The 20,122-nt window shown below is 26.7% G+C and overlaps 3 protein-coding genes across 3 annotated transcripts; all 3 read left to right on the top strand.

Annotated features, from left to right (window-relative positions):
- Positions 1–4,502: 4,502 nt before the first annotated feature.
- Positions 4,503–7,910, top strand: LOC132925791 (putative autophagy-related protein 11). Its single transcript, XM_060990158.1, has 2 exons — positions 4,503–5,420; positions 7,752–7,910. The coding sequence occupies exons 1-2, from the start codon at positions 4,503–4,505 to the stop codon at positions 7,908–7,910; spliced, it is 1,077 nt and encodes a 358-aa protein (XP_060846141.1).
- A 2,547-nt stretch (positions 7,911–10,457) lies between these two features.
- On the top strand, positions 10,458–13,243 carry LOC132931420 (transmembrane protein 115). Its single transcript, XM_060997420.1, has 3 exons — positions 10,458–11,428; positions 11,481–11,657; positions 12,957–13,243. The coding sequence occupies exons 1-3, from the start codon at positions 10,698–10,700 to the stop codon at positions 13,126–13,128; spliced, it is 1,080 nt and encodes a 359-aa protein (XP_060853403.1). The 5' UTR covers positions 10,458–10,697; the 3' UTR covers positions 13,129–13,243.
- A 523-nt stretch (positions 13,244–13,766) lies between these two features.
- LOC132931407 (protein scarlet-like) lies at positions 13,767–19,624 on the top strand. Its single transcript, XM_060997412.1, has 14 exons — positions 13,767–14,093; positions 14,168–14,366; positions 15,722–15,770; positions 15,854–15,903; positions 16,186–16,319; positions 16,393–16,784; positions 16,852–17,011; positions 17,536–17,567; positions 17,627–17,732; positions 17,817–18,041; positions 18,104–18,227; positions 18,356–18,461; positions 18,529–18,629; positions 18,909–19,624. The coding sequence occupies exons 1-14, from the start codon at positions 14,085–14,087 to the stop codon at positions 19,088–19,090; spliced, it is 1,869 nt and encodes a 622-aa protein (XP_060853395.1). The 5' UTR covers positions 13,767–14,084; the 3' UTR covers positions 19,091–19,624.
- Positions 19,625–20,122: the final 498 nt, after the last annotated feature.

Here is a 20,122-nt window from a genome sequence, read left to right as displayed (position 1 = left end):
TATTATTATTATATACACGATTTCCGAGCGGGTAGGTTCTCGTGATTTTACGTCATTACCTATATGTTATTCCCGCAAAGGTTTCGAATATATTATTGTACTGTTGTGTGGCAACACGTTTTTAGCTTTTTCGCCGACAAAAGCAGGACGGCAATTTTTTTTCAGATGTTATATCACTATATATAGCTATTAATGCAATCATATATACATGACGTATAATAATACGATTGTGCGCGGATATCGAACAAATATAATCATTTAAATTTTTCACGAGTTTGGATTAGTGGAAGGTCGTGAACTGCTACTTTAACTGTACATATGGGTATCTAAAAATCCAACGCCATTTAAACTCTGTATAATATTATAATCTGATATTCATTTATAATTACTCGTATTTAAGAATTGTATAGGGATGAGGTATATGCTCAGACGCTCAGCGTGGCACCGAATAGGGGGAGGGGACAAAGAGGATAACTGAACCTCCAGATATAGGTAATTCAGACGGGGTGTTAGTATGATTTCGATCACCTTCCATCACTAAAACTTATAAACTTTTACATCACACGGTTTTTGGATGTATAACGTATATTTAACATTTAGATTTTGGATGCATTATACATGAAATATATGCGACAATATATTATCACTATCGATGATGTCTGGTTTAATTTTATCATGACTATACTCTTTATATTGTGTTCATCCCTTCCTCCTCCACTACATATGAAAAATTGAAAAATAGTTCCTGGTTCACTAAGTATACTCGTTAATCAGCCTATGTTATTGCGAGAGGGTATTAGTCTCGCAACATAATATGTAGGTACTAGGTATACATACTACACCTACTTGAGAACCGGTCAAACTCCACGACACTATGCATAATATTCAAATCCTCAAGCTTAAAATATGTTCATATAACCTACATTATATTATTGTATTCAATAAACATTCGATTTATCATTTATCTGAACTCTGAAGTTCATCATATATACAGGATACTGCAGGATACTGCAGGATAATCAAAAAAAGTCGAGTTACCACCAATAAAAAAATATAAGCAGAATATATTATTATATAGAATAAGCGGTGAGGTTGACATAGAATGTTATATAAAAATCCCCATATTATGTTTTGAACATAATATAACAAAATTTGGATTACTCTACATATAGTTGCATATATATATATATTTAACATATTTAGTATATGCTGTATGTATGTATATCATAAATGTGTGTATAAGTACTATATAACTAATAACTATGGTAATATTATAATATTAAGTACAACATACAACGTCTCAATGGAGACTAGAGAGTGTACATATATATAACGCTATATAAATATTTAATATCCATATTATACATAATATGTAGATACGCAATAGCTAGGAGATATACAGATATACAGTATATGTACTGCAACTAGCTGCTCTCGCCATTTATAGCAGCCTGCATGCTCAGACTGTGCAAATAAAATACCGAGCAAAAATCGTTATAGTTATGCCCCTAAGGTTATTATATATGCTCGTGCTGCTGGTACAACACCCGGGTCAAGGTCAACTCTGCAGTCAGAGATCTAATTGACTGGATGATCGCTTCAAAATTAAAAGTTTACAATTCGACTGTTTAAACTATAAACATAAAAACTAATAAAATAAAATAAAATAGTACTTCATAGATACGTCATAATGCGATAGGTCTATGATTAATAACCTATGGTGTCACCTTTCAATTTGATAGGAGTAATTTTTATCCCATTTCTACCTACAGTATTTTGTAATTTTACATAAATTCGATTAAGAAGTTGTGTACTTTGAAAATTTATTAATAATGTGAGAGTATAGCGAGATCAAAAGCAAAGACAAGGCCACTATGTTATTATTTTATTATTTAGAACAAAATGTTCAAAGTCGTTAGCCTACATTTGCAATTTGCATTTACATTAATTATATACATAAACTAATTTATTATATATGCATTACAATAGATGGACTTTTTTTTATCATAGATTATAATGGTTATGTAATATTACTATTTACAAAAGCCTATGTGATTATATTATGCATACCTACAACTTTTATTTTATAAAATGTTTATAAATGTAGGTTGAGTGTACTAAGTATACAGTAATAATTAGCATTTCACATATTCATATAATGCAGTACTAGCTTTAAGGAAAATTTGTATTCTAAGAAACAATTAGAAATTAAAATTTCTATTTATATTACGATTATTACGTAGCTATTACATTATTTATCATATTTAAAAATGTTATAACGTTTTACGTTGAAACATTAAAAACTTAGAAACTTAAGAAAATGTAATTTAACGATTTATAAATGTTGTAAGCTCTAATTGTATTCAATTATTGTTGTTTATAATATAATGATATGACTATTATGACCAACTGTATAGACGCAGTATCCATTTTACATTGAACCTCAACTGCTTCAGGCTCAGGTATACCTAGCTATTACATTGTATAAATTGATGATAACATTTTTGTGTTTTTTATTTATAATAAAAATGATAATATGTATATACTAGGATTTATGGGAAAATATAGTTAAAAATGCAGCAAAATGATTTTTAATGTATATTATTATATATTATATACTGAAAGAGCAATACTTCAGATTGTTAATTCTAACAATAAATAATGAACTAAATAAGCCAATAGTTATTTTAAAAATAATGTAAATGCTGTTTATAGTTTATGTATTCTTATAATTATAATTATAATAGTAGGTTTATATTAAAACGGATTTAAATTAATATTTGATGAATCAATTACGTAAAATACAGTTAGCGTTAGGTACACACTAACCTTTCTATCGACTATTTAGGGGTTTTTATTACTCACAACAGTCATAACTCATATAAGTCATATTATTTTATCGAATTTTGATTCATGCGTTTTTTTGTCACAACGCATTTACTTTTTTTTTATGTAAATTATCACGAATATCAAATATGCTTTTCAAACACAATATGGTATACATCAGGCATTCAGGCGTGTAATACATCAGCTTATACATTTAAAAACTCGTTTGCATACATATTTGTATTCCAATAGTAGGTAGGTATATTAAATGTATATTATACATTTATACAGAATACAGATCACAATACATGGGCGACTAATATACTTCTTAATATATACCTAATCCTAGGTATATAGGTATGCTGTACATTATATTTATATAATATATATTAACAAGCATAGAAATGTGGTATTTACCGATAAAAATATTAGAAAAAAATACATTGATTTTTGAATATTTTAATTGTATGAAATTTATTTAATACTACAATCTACAACATACTCGTATGTAATATTTTACTTACGTAGATAGTACTGGCGTGGTGTCTAGGGGGCTTATAGGAGCCATGTCCCTCCCCCCCCTAGAGTCTAGACATCATAAGTTACCATCATAAATGGATAAAAAGTTGAAAGAAGAATTTTGCAACAAAAGGAAATTGCCTCCCCCCAAGAACACAAATCAAATCCGGTACTGCGTGGATAATAATGACGCTATAGCAGTTTTATAAAAGCTATTTATAAGTTGTTAAATAATTCATAGAACCATCATGGACCAGTATTGTATTCAATTATTTTAATTTAATTTAATACATATACATAACTTTTATTTTCATAGACTTGATTACTTTTTTTTATTAAAATATATTTACAATCTGTTATACATAAAAAAACAATAAGTAACATATTATATGGATGAGATTCAAGAATAATGAAATAAAATACGTAATGAGGACCAAAGAGACCATTCAGTAGTAGAACCTTTAAAGTTTAACTTATTTTCCTTTTTTTATTAATTGTTTAAACAAATCATATTTTTTACGTTAAATTTACTGTTATCGTTAGATCTTTTTTTTATATTGAGATGATTCTGATATAATTTGTTGGTGAAAAAATAGTAAAATTTTTAGTGATTTACTTTAACTGGTAAAACTAAAAGGCCAAGTTAACTTACGAACCTCACATAATATCTAAAATCTAAATATTATATTATATACTGTATATACAAATATATTAGATATAATACATTTAGATATAATACGTATGTCGAATATTGATAACTCATTAGTCACTACTCATTATAACTTGATGATCAATTTTTATAAAAAAAATTAATATTTTATAAACAGGCATTGTTGTTTTTTTTTGTTGTGTAATATAATGATTATAGATATAATAACTATTATAATTTACTCGATACCTTTATTCATTATCTTCTTTAATCAGCTGAAATTTAACAACAATGTTTTATCGTCATAGTTATGTCATTATTATTTATTCAATATTATTTCTATATTATCTAATATCTATATATTATATAGTGTACTTAATACCTATAATGGTTAAAATATTGTATATTATAATATACAAACTAATACTATTCAAAATTCAAAATAAAATTCATAAATCATACATAATAATATTTTGATTTGAGTGCAGTCGGCAAATACGTGTTAATAATGTTTTTATTTACAATAGATTTTTATAAAAATGGCTTAATCTTAGCGCCATTCCTTTTTATTATTTTCATTGTGGTGAAACGAAAATTGAAGATAGAGCCTAACAATGTGATAAAAATCGAATCAGAGGAGACCTGTATACCGGAAGTAATATACTTTGAAAGTATGCCTCTTGAGGACAAGTTAAAAAAACTAATCAACGAACTTTATAAAATTAAAAAATTTATACCACTCGAAGAAACGTTAAATAGTTTACAAAAATGTTTGACGGAAACGCAACATCTAAAACACAAAATCAATAAAACTTATCAGGTTGAACAAGTAGAACTAAATAACGCGATCTTATGGCTAGAAAAATCAACTACTATTCGTGGTAAATATAAACCAGTACCTCGCGATGAACACAAACTTGAAAATAACGAAATTAATGACGTAAAGGAAGAAATTAAACGATTAATTACAAAGAAAGCGTCCAAAAATGTATTAAGAGATACTGCAGCAAATTCTGCGGACATCAATAATAGTGCAGACGTTGATGACAATGAAAGTAACATGACAGATACAGATAGCATAACACCCCAAATTTCAAAAGCAATCGAAACGGAAATAATTAAAATTCCGGACATAAAATTAGAAAACCTATTAGAGATCAGGCACATGTTTAATCGATTTTTGCCTGTGATAAAAATGTGGTCCCTAAAACTGTTTGATGATATGTCGGAGATGATTAAAATGGTATACGTGATGTTAATGGTTATTTATTGTTCCATATTCAACCAGGACAATTGGAAAAATACAATAAACCCAACAGTATCCAGACTGCCAAAGAAATTGATCTCCATCCAGACAAAAGTTGATAACAATGACGGCGTAGCGTCTATAAATTTAGAATTATTTCCGAAAACACCGGAAACGATAGTAAAAAGAAGTCTTTTTTATCGTATAATTAATAAAATAAAATCTTACTTTTAAATTAAAAACGAGGTTACTTATATTATATTCTCAAACTAAAATATTCGTTGCAGTAACTTGGAAACTTATATTAGTTCTGACGACAATTTAGTCTAAAAAAAATATTCATTATCATAAAATATGTCTCCATTTATATTATAATAATAAATAACTGAACATTTCCTATGCATTAGAATATGTAAAAAATGACATAATTACTGTCCGGTTTGCATTCTAGTGAATGCAATAAATCCGGTCTATATTTTTTCGCTCCGACTTTGTGGTTAAGTTACTAGTATATATGTATATGATCTAAGGGGCTGGGTTCGGCGTCCTCTTTCTAGTTTTCATGTTATGAAGGCTATAATAAGGAGACTAATCTCACCCGTTTTGAGTCACATGATTAAACGGCACAAGCTGAGCTTAGTTCACAAAGGTTGCTACTTTAACCTGCGTAGTATATGGATTATTCATGTTTTTTGTGATTTTTGAAAAACGTATGCATTATTTTGAAATGTAACCTATTATATTTATTTTATTTTTTTTTTTGAATTCAACGGGTCCAGCCCTTTTACAAATTTGAGTGTGGTATAATGACCAATAATGAATAAAGTATAATACATTTAGAAAATATAATAATTATTATGTACAACACTAAAGAATATAAAAAAAAAAAGCTAATACTATATAGCTCGTAAAATTACGGATTCATACACGTGCACATATGTGTACATTTCATAAGTATTTTTTTTATTTTCTCCTATCAATTAATCGCGTAATAAGATGACTATTGCTATATTTAGCACAATATCTATGTTAAACTTATGGTAGTTAAGTCAAAATATTATTTGATTTAGTATTGTAATATGTTATATCATTGATTATATACCTATGTATAATAATATATAATAATTAAATAATATACTTTTTTATATAATCAATAAAAAACCGTTTTTATTGTATAAAAATATGGTTGGTACTTTAAAAAGAATAATTTTGGTACTTTGGTACCTAGTCTAAATGTTATTAACGGAAAATAAGTCGTGTTTTATACATGGTATCATAAAATCGTACCGTCCGACGGACCGTATCTATAAATGTAAAATACACATAGTGGTATTTATTTTTCGTGATTACAATAAACATAGAACAAAATTGATTTGAGCCATTTTGAGGTATAAGTTATTAAAATACTTTTATAAATATGTTATCAATTTATTTAAATGTTTGTATTTTCCATAGCGGCATAGCTTCGTTAGTTTATAGGAAAGATTAAAAAATGTAACTATACAAAATAGAATATAGATACAAATGATACAATACTATTATATTCTGTTGCTTAAAGTTTAAACTAATGTGTTTTTTATTAATTATTATTAAGATCTTAAATAAATCTAAAAAGAACCTCACAAAAAAATATATAAATTCAAACAAAAATATAAAAAATTATATGTAATTGAATTATTATAACTATCGTAATTCATAAGTAATATTATTATTATATATATTTAGGTAAATATTGAATATTTTTTCGATTTTATTTTTTCATAAGGTGAGGTGTTCATTAAATATTTTTGGGATATTGGAATCACTATATTTTTAAATTGTATTATGGTGAAATTTCTTTTTTAGCTTCGTCAATAATTTTTAACATTATATCATATTTCCAGTTATTTTCAGTTTTATTGAAAGAATTGTTTACTGTGAATCATCATAGTGCTTTAGAAAATACGACTGTCTATTTTTATCCTATTAATGTATTTTTTCAGTATTATTGTTATGGTCAAGTATTGCTAATATAAATTATACACACATACCATTGAACTGTAAATGGATACGTTTTGGCATGTACCTACTTTAGCGTCATATTGTGGTAAGTTTCTAGTTTCCCGGTGTGTACAAAATGTTTCGCTTGTCTCCTTAGAATTTTGAATTTTTTTAAAGCATCATCAGAAATTAAGAACTAACTCAGTAACTCCGTATGTTGTATTTATCCAAAATTTACTTTTTACATGTTCGACCGTCAGTTTTTCACATTTATATTGTTCTCGTCAGTCCATTCATGAATATTAGCAAAATAATATATTAAAATAAAAAGAAATTTATTCACTAATAAATCAGAATTTTCTTCGCACATCAATGCTGATTGCTGAGTGCTGACCACTATAAATGATTATTAATATTTGATTTCTATAAATAAACATTGGGATATTTATTATTCTTTAATGTTTTTGTTCTTTTCATTACTCTTTGACAGGTTCCATAGATCAAACTCATAATTTATTTCGTGGTTTTTAGTTCGGCATAAATATAACAGTTGAATCTTACAATCATAATCTACAATTAATTTTTGTAGCAACATTTCATCCTCTAAAAAGAAGTTTACTATCAGCATTGATTTTAGAATATATTCTAAAATCAATGCTATCAGCTACTATAGAAAATAAAACATGGTGATATTATATTTGCTTCAATTAAAATTTGATTTAGATGATTATTTAGGTAATAGTTTATTAAAATAAAAATAATCGACTAATTAAAAAAAATAATTATTCGAATAACTTCAGTAATTTTATCTTAGTCAACATAAAGGTTGGTATTTTGGTAATTAAAACATTTACATATTAAAAAATAATAGTTAGCATTATATTTTTATGTTCATGATTGTAAATCTTCTTTTATTTGAAATAATTAAAAAAATACTATAAATGAAACAAATATAGAACCATCTAAAAAAGAAACTAAAGAGTAAAGAATTAAATTTTATTTGTATTTTGTATTAGCATTATGTTTGAAAATTACACAATTACATTTTTATTCGAATAATATCTAGATAATATTTTGCCCAACTCTAATAGAGATAAGTAAATTGATTTTCGATAGTGATATAGAAATAATCTAATAGTAGGTTAAAAATGTAATAATTTATTTTTTGATGTATTTATTTTATACTATAAAGAATAGAGTTACTATTTCGTCATATACGATTAAAAAAATTCCTAAACGTTATCCTGAAGAAAACAAATTATATTATGTTGGTTTTAAAAATCCATAATTTATGTAATTTATTTTCTATTTTAATCCATTAAACATTATAGTTTATAATATTCTACATAAAATATGTAATTATTATTAGCTTCATAAAGTTGAACTTACTAACTTCTGGTTCACAAATTTGAAATCTATTAAATTCTATGTACTTACCTTTATTTGAATAAATATATTTTATTGTGAGAGTGTTTTATTTATTTGTATATTGATTTAATTTACATAGACTTTCATAACAACTAGTTTGAATTTTCAAATATTTTCAAATTCGCATGGAAAATAATAAATATAGCTCAAAGAGTAAATATTTCAATCAATATTTATGATTTAAAAACTATATTATGCATATGTAAATATACAATTATATTCTTGACTCATACCTCATACGTAGTCCATTGACACTATTTATGTGATACACTACACAAATTTATTACATTTTTCTCTCGGCATAGATATATATTATATTTACCTAAAACGACCAACAATTACAATACTGTCGAAATTCGCATCACGGCAAAAAGTGATTCCCTAGTAGGTACAGTACTTGTATTAATTTGTTTTATAATTTGTTCAGATTATAGTTTACAATATAACTGAAGACAATTTTAGAAAATATAGTATCAGAACGGGCAAGTAATAAGTATACAGGAGGGTTTGAGGGTTCAAACCTTCTCCAAAATGCTTCCAAAAAATATTGATTTTTCGACATAGCTATGTAAAATACAATTTTGAATTTATTTATTATATTGTGTAAGATTTGACTAGTGACATTCATGTTCGACATAATACATATTATATTAATAATTCACGCGTTTAATATGTATACGATGTTTCAAGTATTTATTGAAACATTCAAACAAATCTTCTGTTGTATTTAAATTTTAAATATTATATATTAACGATTTTATTACTCATTGTTTCGTTAATTACTAATTAGATAACATCATTTAAATATTATTATATACTCGACAATAAAAAAAAGAAGAAACAATAATTTTTTGTATAAACAGACATTTTATTAACATTTTTAACAAATATATAAAAAAAACACTGCTTACTGACTCAAGCAGAAAAATACATTTTAAATTTCAGAATAATTATTTGTGTGAAAAAAATCAGGTGACCTAATGTGACACAAAATTTAGTATAAAGAAAAACAAAAAAAAAACTAAATGTGTTAAGAAAAAAACTTTTCACCGGCTTTTATACAAAACAAAAAAAAAAATATTAAATAATTTATGTTTTAGGCCAAAAAAATATGTTTTGAGAAAAAAGTTGTCAAAGTGGCTTAATTTAGAAATTACAAATACAAAAAAAATATAGGTAAATAAGAAAAAGTTGTCAAAGTAGCTAAAAATTAAAAAAATATATATATCGGACTGGACAGCGGGTGACATACCGCCGGACACCGTCCTGCGCTTTCTAGTATCCCTCGGTCCTTTCACCGTTGTTGACCTGTCCCGATGACTTCGGCTTAGGGGGCAAGCTCGAACGCTATTCGCACCGGGCGCAACACACGCCCAACAAAACGCGCTTGACACTTCGCCACACCACGAAAAAACGTCTTCGTCGGTGGGAAGCGCGTTGTAATTCTACGAACTATAAAATGTATAATAGGTCACGGTTCAAAATAATGCATTTATTTTTTGAAACGAGCTAAAACCATGAATAATAATAAATATAATCCTTAAATTACGCGGGTTAAGATAGCAACTTTTGCGACCGCAGCGCAGTCCTGTGGCCGTTTAATCGTGCGACTCATTACGGGACGTTTTTTTTTTTGAGTGGGCGGCTGTACTAATTTACAATGCATATTATTGTCACGGTCTTACATAAGATTGTGATTATTGTATATTGTTATGATCTCTAAGTTCGTGTCTATAATTTTTAGTTGTGAATTTGTGATGATAAGACTTATACAAAGTTGACTGATAAGTGATAAGAGGATTTTAAAAATAACTATTGAATTCACCTTGATACCACGGATAGATTACCGAGATATTATCATCGCCCGTAAAGAAAACATATTGTTATCATTACGATTATTATTTTTTGATAAATTCTCTGATATCAGATACGTATTATAGTAATATAGTTAATATGGTTTACCATGCAATACTGTGGAGCTCCGAACTCGATTAATATAATACGATGAAAGTACGTGCGTGTACGAATTGATATTTGTTTTTGGAACTTATGCGTGTCACTGCCAATACCGCCATGTCAGTTTTAAACAAAGTACGTAAAAATTTACCGCACATCAAGCAAAACACCGAACTGCTATTCAACAACACGGGGCTGTGTATCAAAATCATATCGTGCATGTTGTCGGTGTGCTATTTCTTCTCGTTTTGGTCCAAGAGCTCGACGGTGTTCGGTGTGACACCCGGTTACTTGTTTCCGCCGTCGTTCTGGCTATGGACACCATTCACGTTCTGTTTCTTCGAGACACACCTGTGGCAAGTGCTGCTCGACATTGCTATGGTGGCAGTGTGCAGCAAACTCATCGAACCCCTGTGGGGTGAACTGCAAGTGCTCGTGTTCTTTGCCATCGTCAACGTAGGAGTGGCGTTGTCATGCGCAGTGTTCTATTATATCCTTTACATGTGCACCTGGGATCCAGAATTGTTGTTCTCTGTGCACGTGCGCGGCTTGGCAGGATATCTAGCTGGTGTGACTGTGGCCGTCAAACAGATCATGCCTGATAGCACTGTGCTGGACACGCCGGCTGGTCGCATTACCAACCGCAATGTACCTTTGTTCACGATATTCATTGCACTCGTCCTCTGGTTCATCGGCTTTGTCGATGGCACCAAACCAACAATGGTCATCAGTGGAGTTTTGACAAGTTGGACGTACTTGAGGTTTTATCAGAGACACACAAATGGCACAAGAGGTGATATGGCTGACAATTTTACTTTTGCAAGGTAAATACCACATTATCTACCTGTGTACATTTTTAACTTGATATTTTTTTAGTTTTTTCCCAGTTATTGTCCAACCACCAATTTCAGTATTGTCAAATTCAGTATACAGCATTTTTGTAAAAGCTGGTATATGCAGAAAAACTGTACGTAGAGTTGATATTGCTAGTGCGCCTACCGGTATTACTGTCGCCTTGCCTGGTATTCGATCACATGATATGGACAGAAGAAAGTAAGCGAATCTTAATTAATTTTATACTTTATTTAATTTAACTAAAAATAACAATTTTATATAGGTACCTAACTTGAATAACATAAAAACAAAATAATTATTTTTTATTAATAAATTATTTAAATTATTTTTAGTTATTTTATATCTCTATATGATTTTATAATTAATATACACCAGTATTAATTTATAAATTAATAACAGAAAGTAAGGCTGGGTCCACACAGCAACAAAAAATAAAGCAAAACAGTGTTTGTGTTTTTAAAAACAATTTATATAATCCCATCTGATAAAAAATTTAAAGTTTTTATTTGAAATTGAAATCTACTATTTTATTGTGTTTTAATCCGTATACTATGTGGAATGATATGATATTATATAATATCATTTTTTAGAAATAATTCTATATTTTTTATTATTTGTAGCAATCTAAATATATTATTTATTTTTAAATATTATATAATATTTATAAAATATTTTTAAAAATGTAGATTGACAGATGGCTGCTCAGAATCATTTTTTAAAATATACAATGATTTAATATTGAATTCAAATTTAACACATTCATATTACAGTGACCTACTCAATGATATGAGGTATACTTAACATCTAATTTAGAGCAGTGGCTTTTCTGATTTTTATTTTTATTTAAATATTGTTCTATTATCAAAGCAGATTTTTTGAAATTAGGCGATTAAAAAGTTTAACACTTATAAATTGTTCTTATACGAGTATAAATATATATTTTATATGAATATTAGTTCTAAATTAGTTGTTTAATAGAATGGAGTATGTGTTGAAATATGAAGTTCTGCACATATTTTGGCTATTTTACAATATTATTTTCAATCCATTAACATAAACATGACACTATAGTTGGAAACTGATTTTAAATGATAATTGTATGACTCCTAGTACTACACATGTTGTCATTAAACAGTTTTTTGCATTACTGGCTTGAGATTCAAGAGATTGAAAGATAGTCACTTGGTATATACTATATACATAGGGCCTTAATATGTGCAATTACTAAAATATTTGTAAAATATGAAAAAATAAGCAACAATAAATGTTTAAATTTGAGATGGATATATTATTATGAAGAATAATATGTGTCGACCCAAATTTTGAATTTACAGCTTCTTATAAGTAATATTGACTCATATGGTAATGCATCAAATTCTCAAAACTCTCAATACTAAGTTTAATATGATTTATAAATAATTTTTGTACTTAAATTGTTATCATAGTATACCTTATAATTATAACTTACCTTTTTATAATTTGTTTATGTTTTTATAGGTTGTTAGCCTTAAAGGCTCTTAATAGCCGATTAGTTGATACTAATAAAGATGCACCAAGAATGGATAACATTGAATCTGAAAGAAGAGACTCTGTAGTTATATCAATTGGAGATTCAGAACAGACATCAAAACTATCACCTACAAATATGGTTTCAAACAAAACAACGTAGTATAGATGAATTATTCAAAGAATAATATTTAATAATGTATTTGTGCATTATCATAATCATAATTTAATCTACTATACAAGGGTCTAGAAAGTATAGAAACGTTTTACATTATTTATATGCATATTTAAAACATTTTCTATTTGTTCTAGACACCCAGTATCTAATTTTTTACATTATTTATTGATTTGTTGTACATTTGTTGATATTGTAAATAGGTAAACTAGGGTATTTTAATAACTGATAAATCATTAAATCATTTACATATTAAAGCACTATATAAATAATTAAATATAACTTGTTAAAAATAAAATAAGTAGTCTTGGATAACAGTATTGTGATGTTTCACAAGACAAGGTAATCTTGTATAATAAAAAAGTACCAATGATTATATAACTATATATTTTCTGTTGTATAAACCTGATTATAGGTTTTCATTATAATTATTTATATTGTGAGTTTTGTATAATAATTCATTTTAATAATTAATATAACATAATATTTAATGTCTATATAAGCCTGTGATAATAAAATAACTAATTATAATTTATTACTAGAATAAAAATATTGAGTTATCTTTGTAGGTGAAAGGTTATTCTATAGTCTACAAATTCGTTGATGTACATCATATAATGATGTAGAGTGTGTACTTATGTTGGGAATTATGGGTATTCTGGAAATATGATTATGGTTTTCAAACCTAATAAGTAAAATCTACCTATGTATATGTAGTTTCAAAAAAAAAGTGAAATTAAAACGTTGATAGACAGTACTACTACAGCAGTTATGTACAGATGAAAAGAGCTCAAAATTTGAAATATAAACATCCATGAACCTAAAGATCACTATTAAAATCTGAGGTCATCAGGCTGATAAGTTTTAGCGATATACCAAAAAAAGTACAAACATGATTTATTCATACTATATTACCGCTTTTAGTAAGTGCTGTTTGCTTCACCATGGCGACTGTGAGTAGTTAATTTTAAATTATAGATTTTAATTTAATCACTTCAATAAATTTATGTGATATATTTGTATACAGAAAAGAGTGTTGGATTTGAGATACAATGAAATGTGGAAGGCATGGAATAGCACTGCCGAAGAAGAGGATGATAATTCTTCCCCATTATTTAAACGGGATTTGGTACTGTCATGGAAACAATTAAGTGTAACAGTTGTAAAGAAAATTCCTAAACTGATTGGTAGTAGTGAGGTTGTAACAAAGCAAATTTTAAACAATGGTAAGATAGAAAAATTGTACATTCAACAATATTGTTTCTAATGAATTCTTAACCATACATAATTTTATTTTCATTTTAACAAATAAAATAATTAAGATATTTATATATTATAAATGTTTAATTTGAAGCTATTTTAAGACCTTTTTATCTTTTAGATCTGAGTGCTAAACAGAGTACTGACCTCTTGTCTGTTTTTTTTAGATAAAATCTTTCATTAAAAAAGATTCCTATTGTACACCCATTATATTGTGATTTAACTAATACAGTAATACCTACTTTTAGTTGAGTTGAAAGTTTTTTTTCTAGATGATTGTTTTACTCTTTTCCTAACACAATCAAAGAATTTTAAATGGTTAACATTCAAACTAACTATTTGAAACTGTCCCCTGGTTATTAATGGAAAAAATGTTCATTCAAACCAAAGATTCTGGGGTCTATATCAACGAAAAAGAAAACTTGGGAGTTAAAGAGGTTTAAATTTTAAATAGCGGTCCACGAGAGTTATTAAGTTAAAAATGCATATATTGTAATTTAATTTAATTTGCATTTCCTGTCATTTTAATTATTAAAAAAATTAAAGAAATAAAGGTATGAATAAAAATAAACTTAACATGTTATTCATTAAAAAAAAAAAAATGCACTTTAAAATAAACCCTATTCAAGTGAGCAGCTCTGTGAAAGCTATAAAAATAACACCTAGATGAATTTGTAAAAATTCAATTTTAAGGGTCTACGATAGCAGTTCTCAAACATTTTGTTCGCAGAGCCCTTTATTGTTCCTAAAATAATTTACGGCGCCACAAAAATTAGAAATGTCTATTTGAGACAACAATAATTAAGAAATACAATAATAATTTGAATTTAATTAATACAGATATGCCCATGGAGCTTTTGAGTCCCTAGACTACTCTCGCAGAGCTCTAGGGTTCTACAGAACACAGTTTGAGAACCGATGTAGACAAATTGAAAAAATTGGCACATAGTCTATAAGGAAAAAAGTTTGGGAACCTCTGATTTAAACTATTAGTATACTAAAATCAAAGCACTCTGATTCAGTGATTCATAGTTTAATACTAAAACATAGAATAAATAATTAATTTGAATTAAGCAACAGCAATACCATTTATCTAAATAATTAACCTTTAAAATCAATGATTCACAAATGATTATCAAATAAATTATGGTTCTATTATCTATCCATCTAATCCTTTAATATTAAAGATTTAGATACTTAATCTCTTGTACCTAGGCATATTTTTAAAATATCACAGTTAATATTTTAACATTTTTACTTAATATAATAATGTGCAATATATTATACTATAATTAGACAATAACTAATAAAATATTTTCAGTTAGTGGTAATGTTGAATGTGGCACTCTTTTGGGAATTATGGGTCCAAGGTTGGTAATTATTAAATACAATTTTAAACACTTAATTATGTATAAACATAGGTTTTTATTAAATTGTATTCTTTTTAATCTAGTGGTTCGGGAAAGACGACACTAATGTCTACAATAAGTCATCGAACAAAAGGTTGGTCCATATAAGAGAAAAATAAAACTAATAATTGAAATCCAAGAACAATAGATATTATTCATGAATATATCAATTTAATTACCTATGTACATTTTTAATCCAGAACATGATTTAAAAATGTTGAAGCCTAAAGCAAGATATAAAAAAGTTTTTGATGCATAATGGCTAATACCTATTATAATATACTTTTTAATTAAATCATACATCAACTGTATTCTATAATTCAAATTACTATTAATTCACAATATTGTTATAAATGTTATAATATTATTATTAAAGGAAATTTTAATGGAGAACTTTTATTAAATGGACGTTCAGTATCTGAAGATATCATGATTAAAATATCTGGTTTTGTTGCTCAAGAAGATGTAAGTTTCGTCCAATTAACTGTTTTGGAAGAACTTAAGTTAATGGTGGGTATTTCTTATTTATTTATTATACTTATATTAATGCACTATGGGAATAATATATAAAATATTTTTTCAGGCTAGATTAAAAATGGATCGAGCCGCAACTGACAAAGTAATCAAGGAACGCATAAATTATCTTTCAGCCGACTTAGGTTTGAATAAAATTCTTAACTCACGGCTGTGTTATTTATCTGGCGGAGAACGAAAAAAAGTAGCTCTGGCCGTTCAGCTTATAAATGATCCACCAATTCTATTTTGTGATGAAATAACTACTGGATTAGATAGTTACTCTGCTGCACATATAGTAAACACATTAAGAAGAGTAGCACAAAGTGGAAAAATTGTCATATGCACCATACATCAGCCTGCATCTGGTTTGTTTGATCAGTTTCAAGAAGTCATTCTTTTAACTAATGGTCGGTTAGCTTATCAAGGATCAGTGTCATTAGTCAATAATTTTTTCCAAAAGTATAATCTTAAAATAATATTTATAAAATTAATTTGACATGAAATAATTAGCTTAAATGATTAATAGGTATGGTTATATTTGTCCTGCTACATATAACAAAGCTGATTTTATCATATCAGTTTTGAATTCAGATGGAGTGTTGGATAGAAATAATGTCAATAATATGTGTGAACTTTCTTCTAATGTAGCACAAATGGACATTAAGTTTAATTCATTCAATAAGGATGTATGTTGACATTAATTATTTTTAATAAATAGATTTCGGAAGTTGATCAATTTATAATTCATTTTCTGGAATATAAATTAGACTATTTTTCTAGCTAGAAATCTGTTTTAACAACAAGTAAATCTAAATAATTAATTTTTACTTAGATTTCCAGGTTATTTCATACATTTTCCATTAACTGAGAGCAAATTCACTAATGTATAAATCATTACTTAAATACAATACCTTTTGAAACTATAAATAAAAATATTTTGTCTTTTTTTAATTTTAAACTTAATACCATAGACCTAACAACTTTAGTTAATAGACTCTATATTCAAGTAGGTATTCGGATGCTGGTGTTTATATTTGATACATTTTTTTTCAATTTTTGAATTCTTAGATCATTAAATCATTTTTTAAGGAAATTTGTGTGTATTTTAGGTCTAATACATATTTTTTATCACTATTTAATGTTTTTATATCTCATCAACTTCCGAGCCCTAGAATACACTAAATTCAATAATAAAATATTATAACTTTAGGTTCAGTCAGAATATGGACATCATTTACAAACGTAAGTCTCTGTTTTAAATTTTTAGTGAAAGTTTTTAAGATTTTTGTTTTGGATCTTAGACAAAAGCTTAGCTGGATATCTCAATTATTGCTTCTGCTGTATAGATCAATCATATGTTTCATAAGAAATTACAAAGAAAAGTTATTAGAGTTTGGAACATTAATGGTAAAATTTAAATATTAACATTTTACAGTAATACAGTATATTGCTTAATTTTTATGAATAAAACAATTTATATTCATATTATAGTTTTTAGGTATCATTACTTCTAGTCCTTATGCAAACTTACAATTTGATACAAAAGCAGTTCAAAATTGGCAAGGATTTTGGTTATGCTTAGTTATTAACACAGTGTTCCAGTTCAGTTATTCAGCCATCGCCACACATCAAATTAAGTTTTCAGTTGCCCATCGAGAAGTCAGCAATAAAATATATTCTTTAAGTGCATACTATGTGTCTGAATTAATAATATTAGTAAGCAAAATGAATAACTTATTTTGAGTTTTTAACTGTGATACAATTGTATTTATGTACAGTATATTTGGGCATTTATAAAGACAATAATCTTCTGCATTGTTGTGTTTTGGATTGTTGGTGTCAATTGGGTTTATATGCAATTATTTGTATTCACGATAGTCACATTTGCATCTGTTTCATATGGTAATTAAATTAAATTAATTATTTAATTATTGTTTAACATTAAATAAATTAGTGGTTAATATTGTATAATAAATTATGGAACGCAATAATATTATGTGTACAAAATTATAATAGTATTATTATTTTAGGAAGTCTGTTGTCAGCGTACTTTAGTCGCGTAGAGGAAGCTGTTGTATTTTCAACAGTTTACGAGTACTTAGCATTGCCTCTTAGTGGTGCTTATCTATCATTCAGGTAAATTTTAATAATAAGATATTATAGTTTATTTAAGTGTTTATTAAATATGGTTATGTGTTATCAGGTCATTACCAAAAGTGTTGTACTCATTAAGATATCTGTCATTATTTTTCCTTGGTTGTGAAACAGTGTCTACTCTGTTTTGGGAGAGAATTACATCATTACGTAAGCATTTATTTAATCATTTATCTGGGAACTAGTGGTGTATTTCAAAGGCATAGCATATTATTCAATATTAATGATGATTTTTTTTATTTAATTATAATTACGAGTAGGCATGATGCATGAAGTGTTATATGCACATTAATAAACTATTACAATATTTAAAAAAAGGGGGGGTAGGGATTGTGCCGATTGTGGGAATCAGCCACTTTTCCTGTAAATATGCCACTATTGAGAAAATGCAGGTTATCTTACTATTTAAATTATTTTTAATTTTTATAGCATGTACTGATGTTGCTAATTGTTTGGACAACGGCAAAGCAGTTTTAAATAAATACGGTTTTATAAGCAGTGATTTGTGTTTTGACATAATGACAATGCTTACATTTTGTTTGTTAGCAAACATATGTGGTTATTTTGGTGTACTTAAGCGAATGAAAAAAACAACCAGCTTATTGAAATAATATATTATTTTATAAGTATTTTTGAGAATAAGAATAGTAAGTGTCATTATTTTTTTTTTTTATCGCTATAATTATCTATATTATAATTGAACAATTGTAAACCATCTTGTCTTTAAATTCATTTATTATTAATTTATATTTATAATATATTATATTGTATCAAGTAAAATGTATGTCAATATTTATATAATAATAATTAATAAGATATGATACCTCAATCCAAAATTACAATTGAAATGAGTATAATATTAAAAATTGTATTTTTAGATTAACTATGCATATCTATTCACATTTAACAACCAATAATAGTCATAATTCTTAAAATTATATTCTTGTTAAATAATTCTATATTAATATTATAAATACATTTTTTTTAAATTGTATAGTACTGAATATTTCAGAAGTCATACAATTGTGTATACGGCTATAGTCTAATTTAGTATATTATGATTAAATCTATAAAAAACAATTTTCATTAAATATTCATGTTGTTTTTTGAAAAACTTTTTAATATATCAAAGTTTACTACCACAATTTGCAATTTTAGAATAGTTTATGGTATAGAGGAAAATTACGTAGTAAATTATATCATACACTTAATTTATAGATATTACATTACAATAGGATTAATATTAATTTTATTATTTACCTGTATTGATCGTTAGCATATGATCAAGATCCTAAAATTATTAATTTCTATTAGATTTTGATTTCTAAGTTGAATTCATTATATATTGTGTATCAATATGTATATTGTGTGGTAGGTATACTATACTGATGGCATTGTACAGAGGTTCCCAAACAATGGATTGTGGTTATATTTTTGGTGGTTGGCATTAAGTTTTGAAAAATGTTAAAAGTTATTGCAAAGATAATAATGAACAATATGGTATATATAAAAAAAAATATTAGTACCTATGCAGGTCATCAAAAATTAAATATTTTGACATGTATATTGTATATACTATAATATGTTTTATGTTGTTTTAAATTTAAAAATTTGTGTGAGACGATACGGAGATCTTTATAGCA

This window comes from Rhopalosiphum padi, chromosome 1 (genome assembly GCF_020882245.1).
Source record: "Rhopalosiphum padi isolate XX-2018 chromosome 1, ASM2088224v1, whole genome shotgun sequence".
NCBI lineage: Eukaryota > Metazoa > Arthropoda > Insecta > Hemiptera > Aphididae > Rhopalosiphum > Rhopalosiphum padi.
Note: the sequence above shows the minus strand (reverse complement) of the source record. Positions and strands in the feature narration are given on the sequence as shown.

Coding starts and splice junctions, on each gene's coding strand:
- LOC132925791 (XM_060990158.1), top strand. CDS start 4,503: ATGTTTTTATTTACAATAGATTTTTATAAAAATGGCTTAATCTTAGCG. Junction 5,421..7,751: donor CGAAAACACCGGAAACGATA/GTAAAAAGAAGT, acceptor CGTGGTTTTTAG/TTCGGCATAAATATAACAGT.
- LOC132931420 (XM_060997420.1), top strand. CDS start 10,698: ATGCGTGTCACTGCCAATACCGCCATGTCAGTTTTAAACAAAGTACGT. Junction 11,429..11,480: donor GACAATTTTACTTTTGCAAG/GTAAATACCACA, acceptor ATATTTTTTTAG/TTTTTTCCCAGTTATTGTCC. Junction 11,658..12,956: donor CATGATATGGACAGAAGAAA/GTAAGCGAATCT, acceptor ATGTTTTTATAG/GTTGTTAGCCTTAAAGGCTC.
- LOC132931407 (XM_060997412.1), top strand. Junction 18,042..18,103: donor TGTCTGAATTAATAATATTA/GTAAGCAAAATG, acceptor ATTTATGTACAG/TATATTTGGGCATTTATAAA. Junction 18,228..18,355: donor ATTTGCATCTGTTTCATATG/GTAATTAAATTA, acceptor TTATTATTTTAG/GAAGTCTGTTGTCAGCGTAC.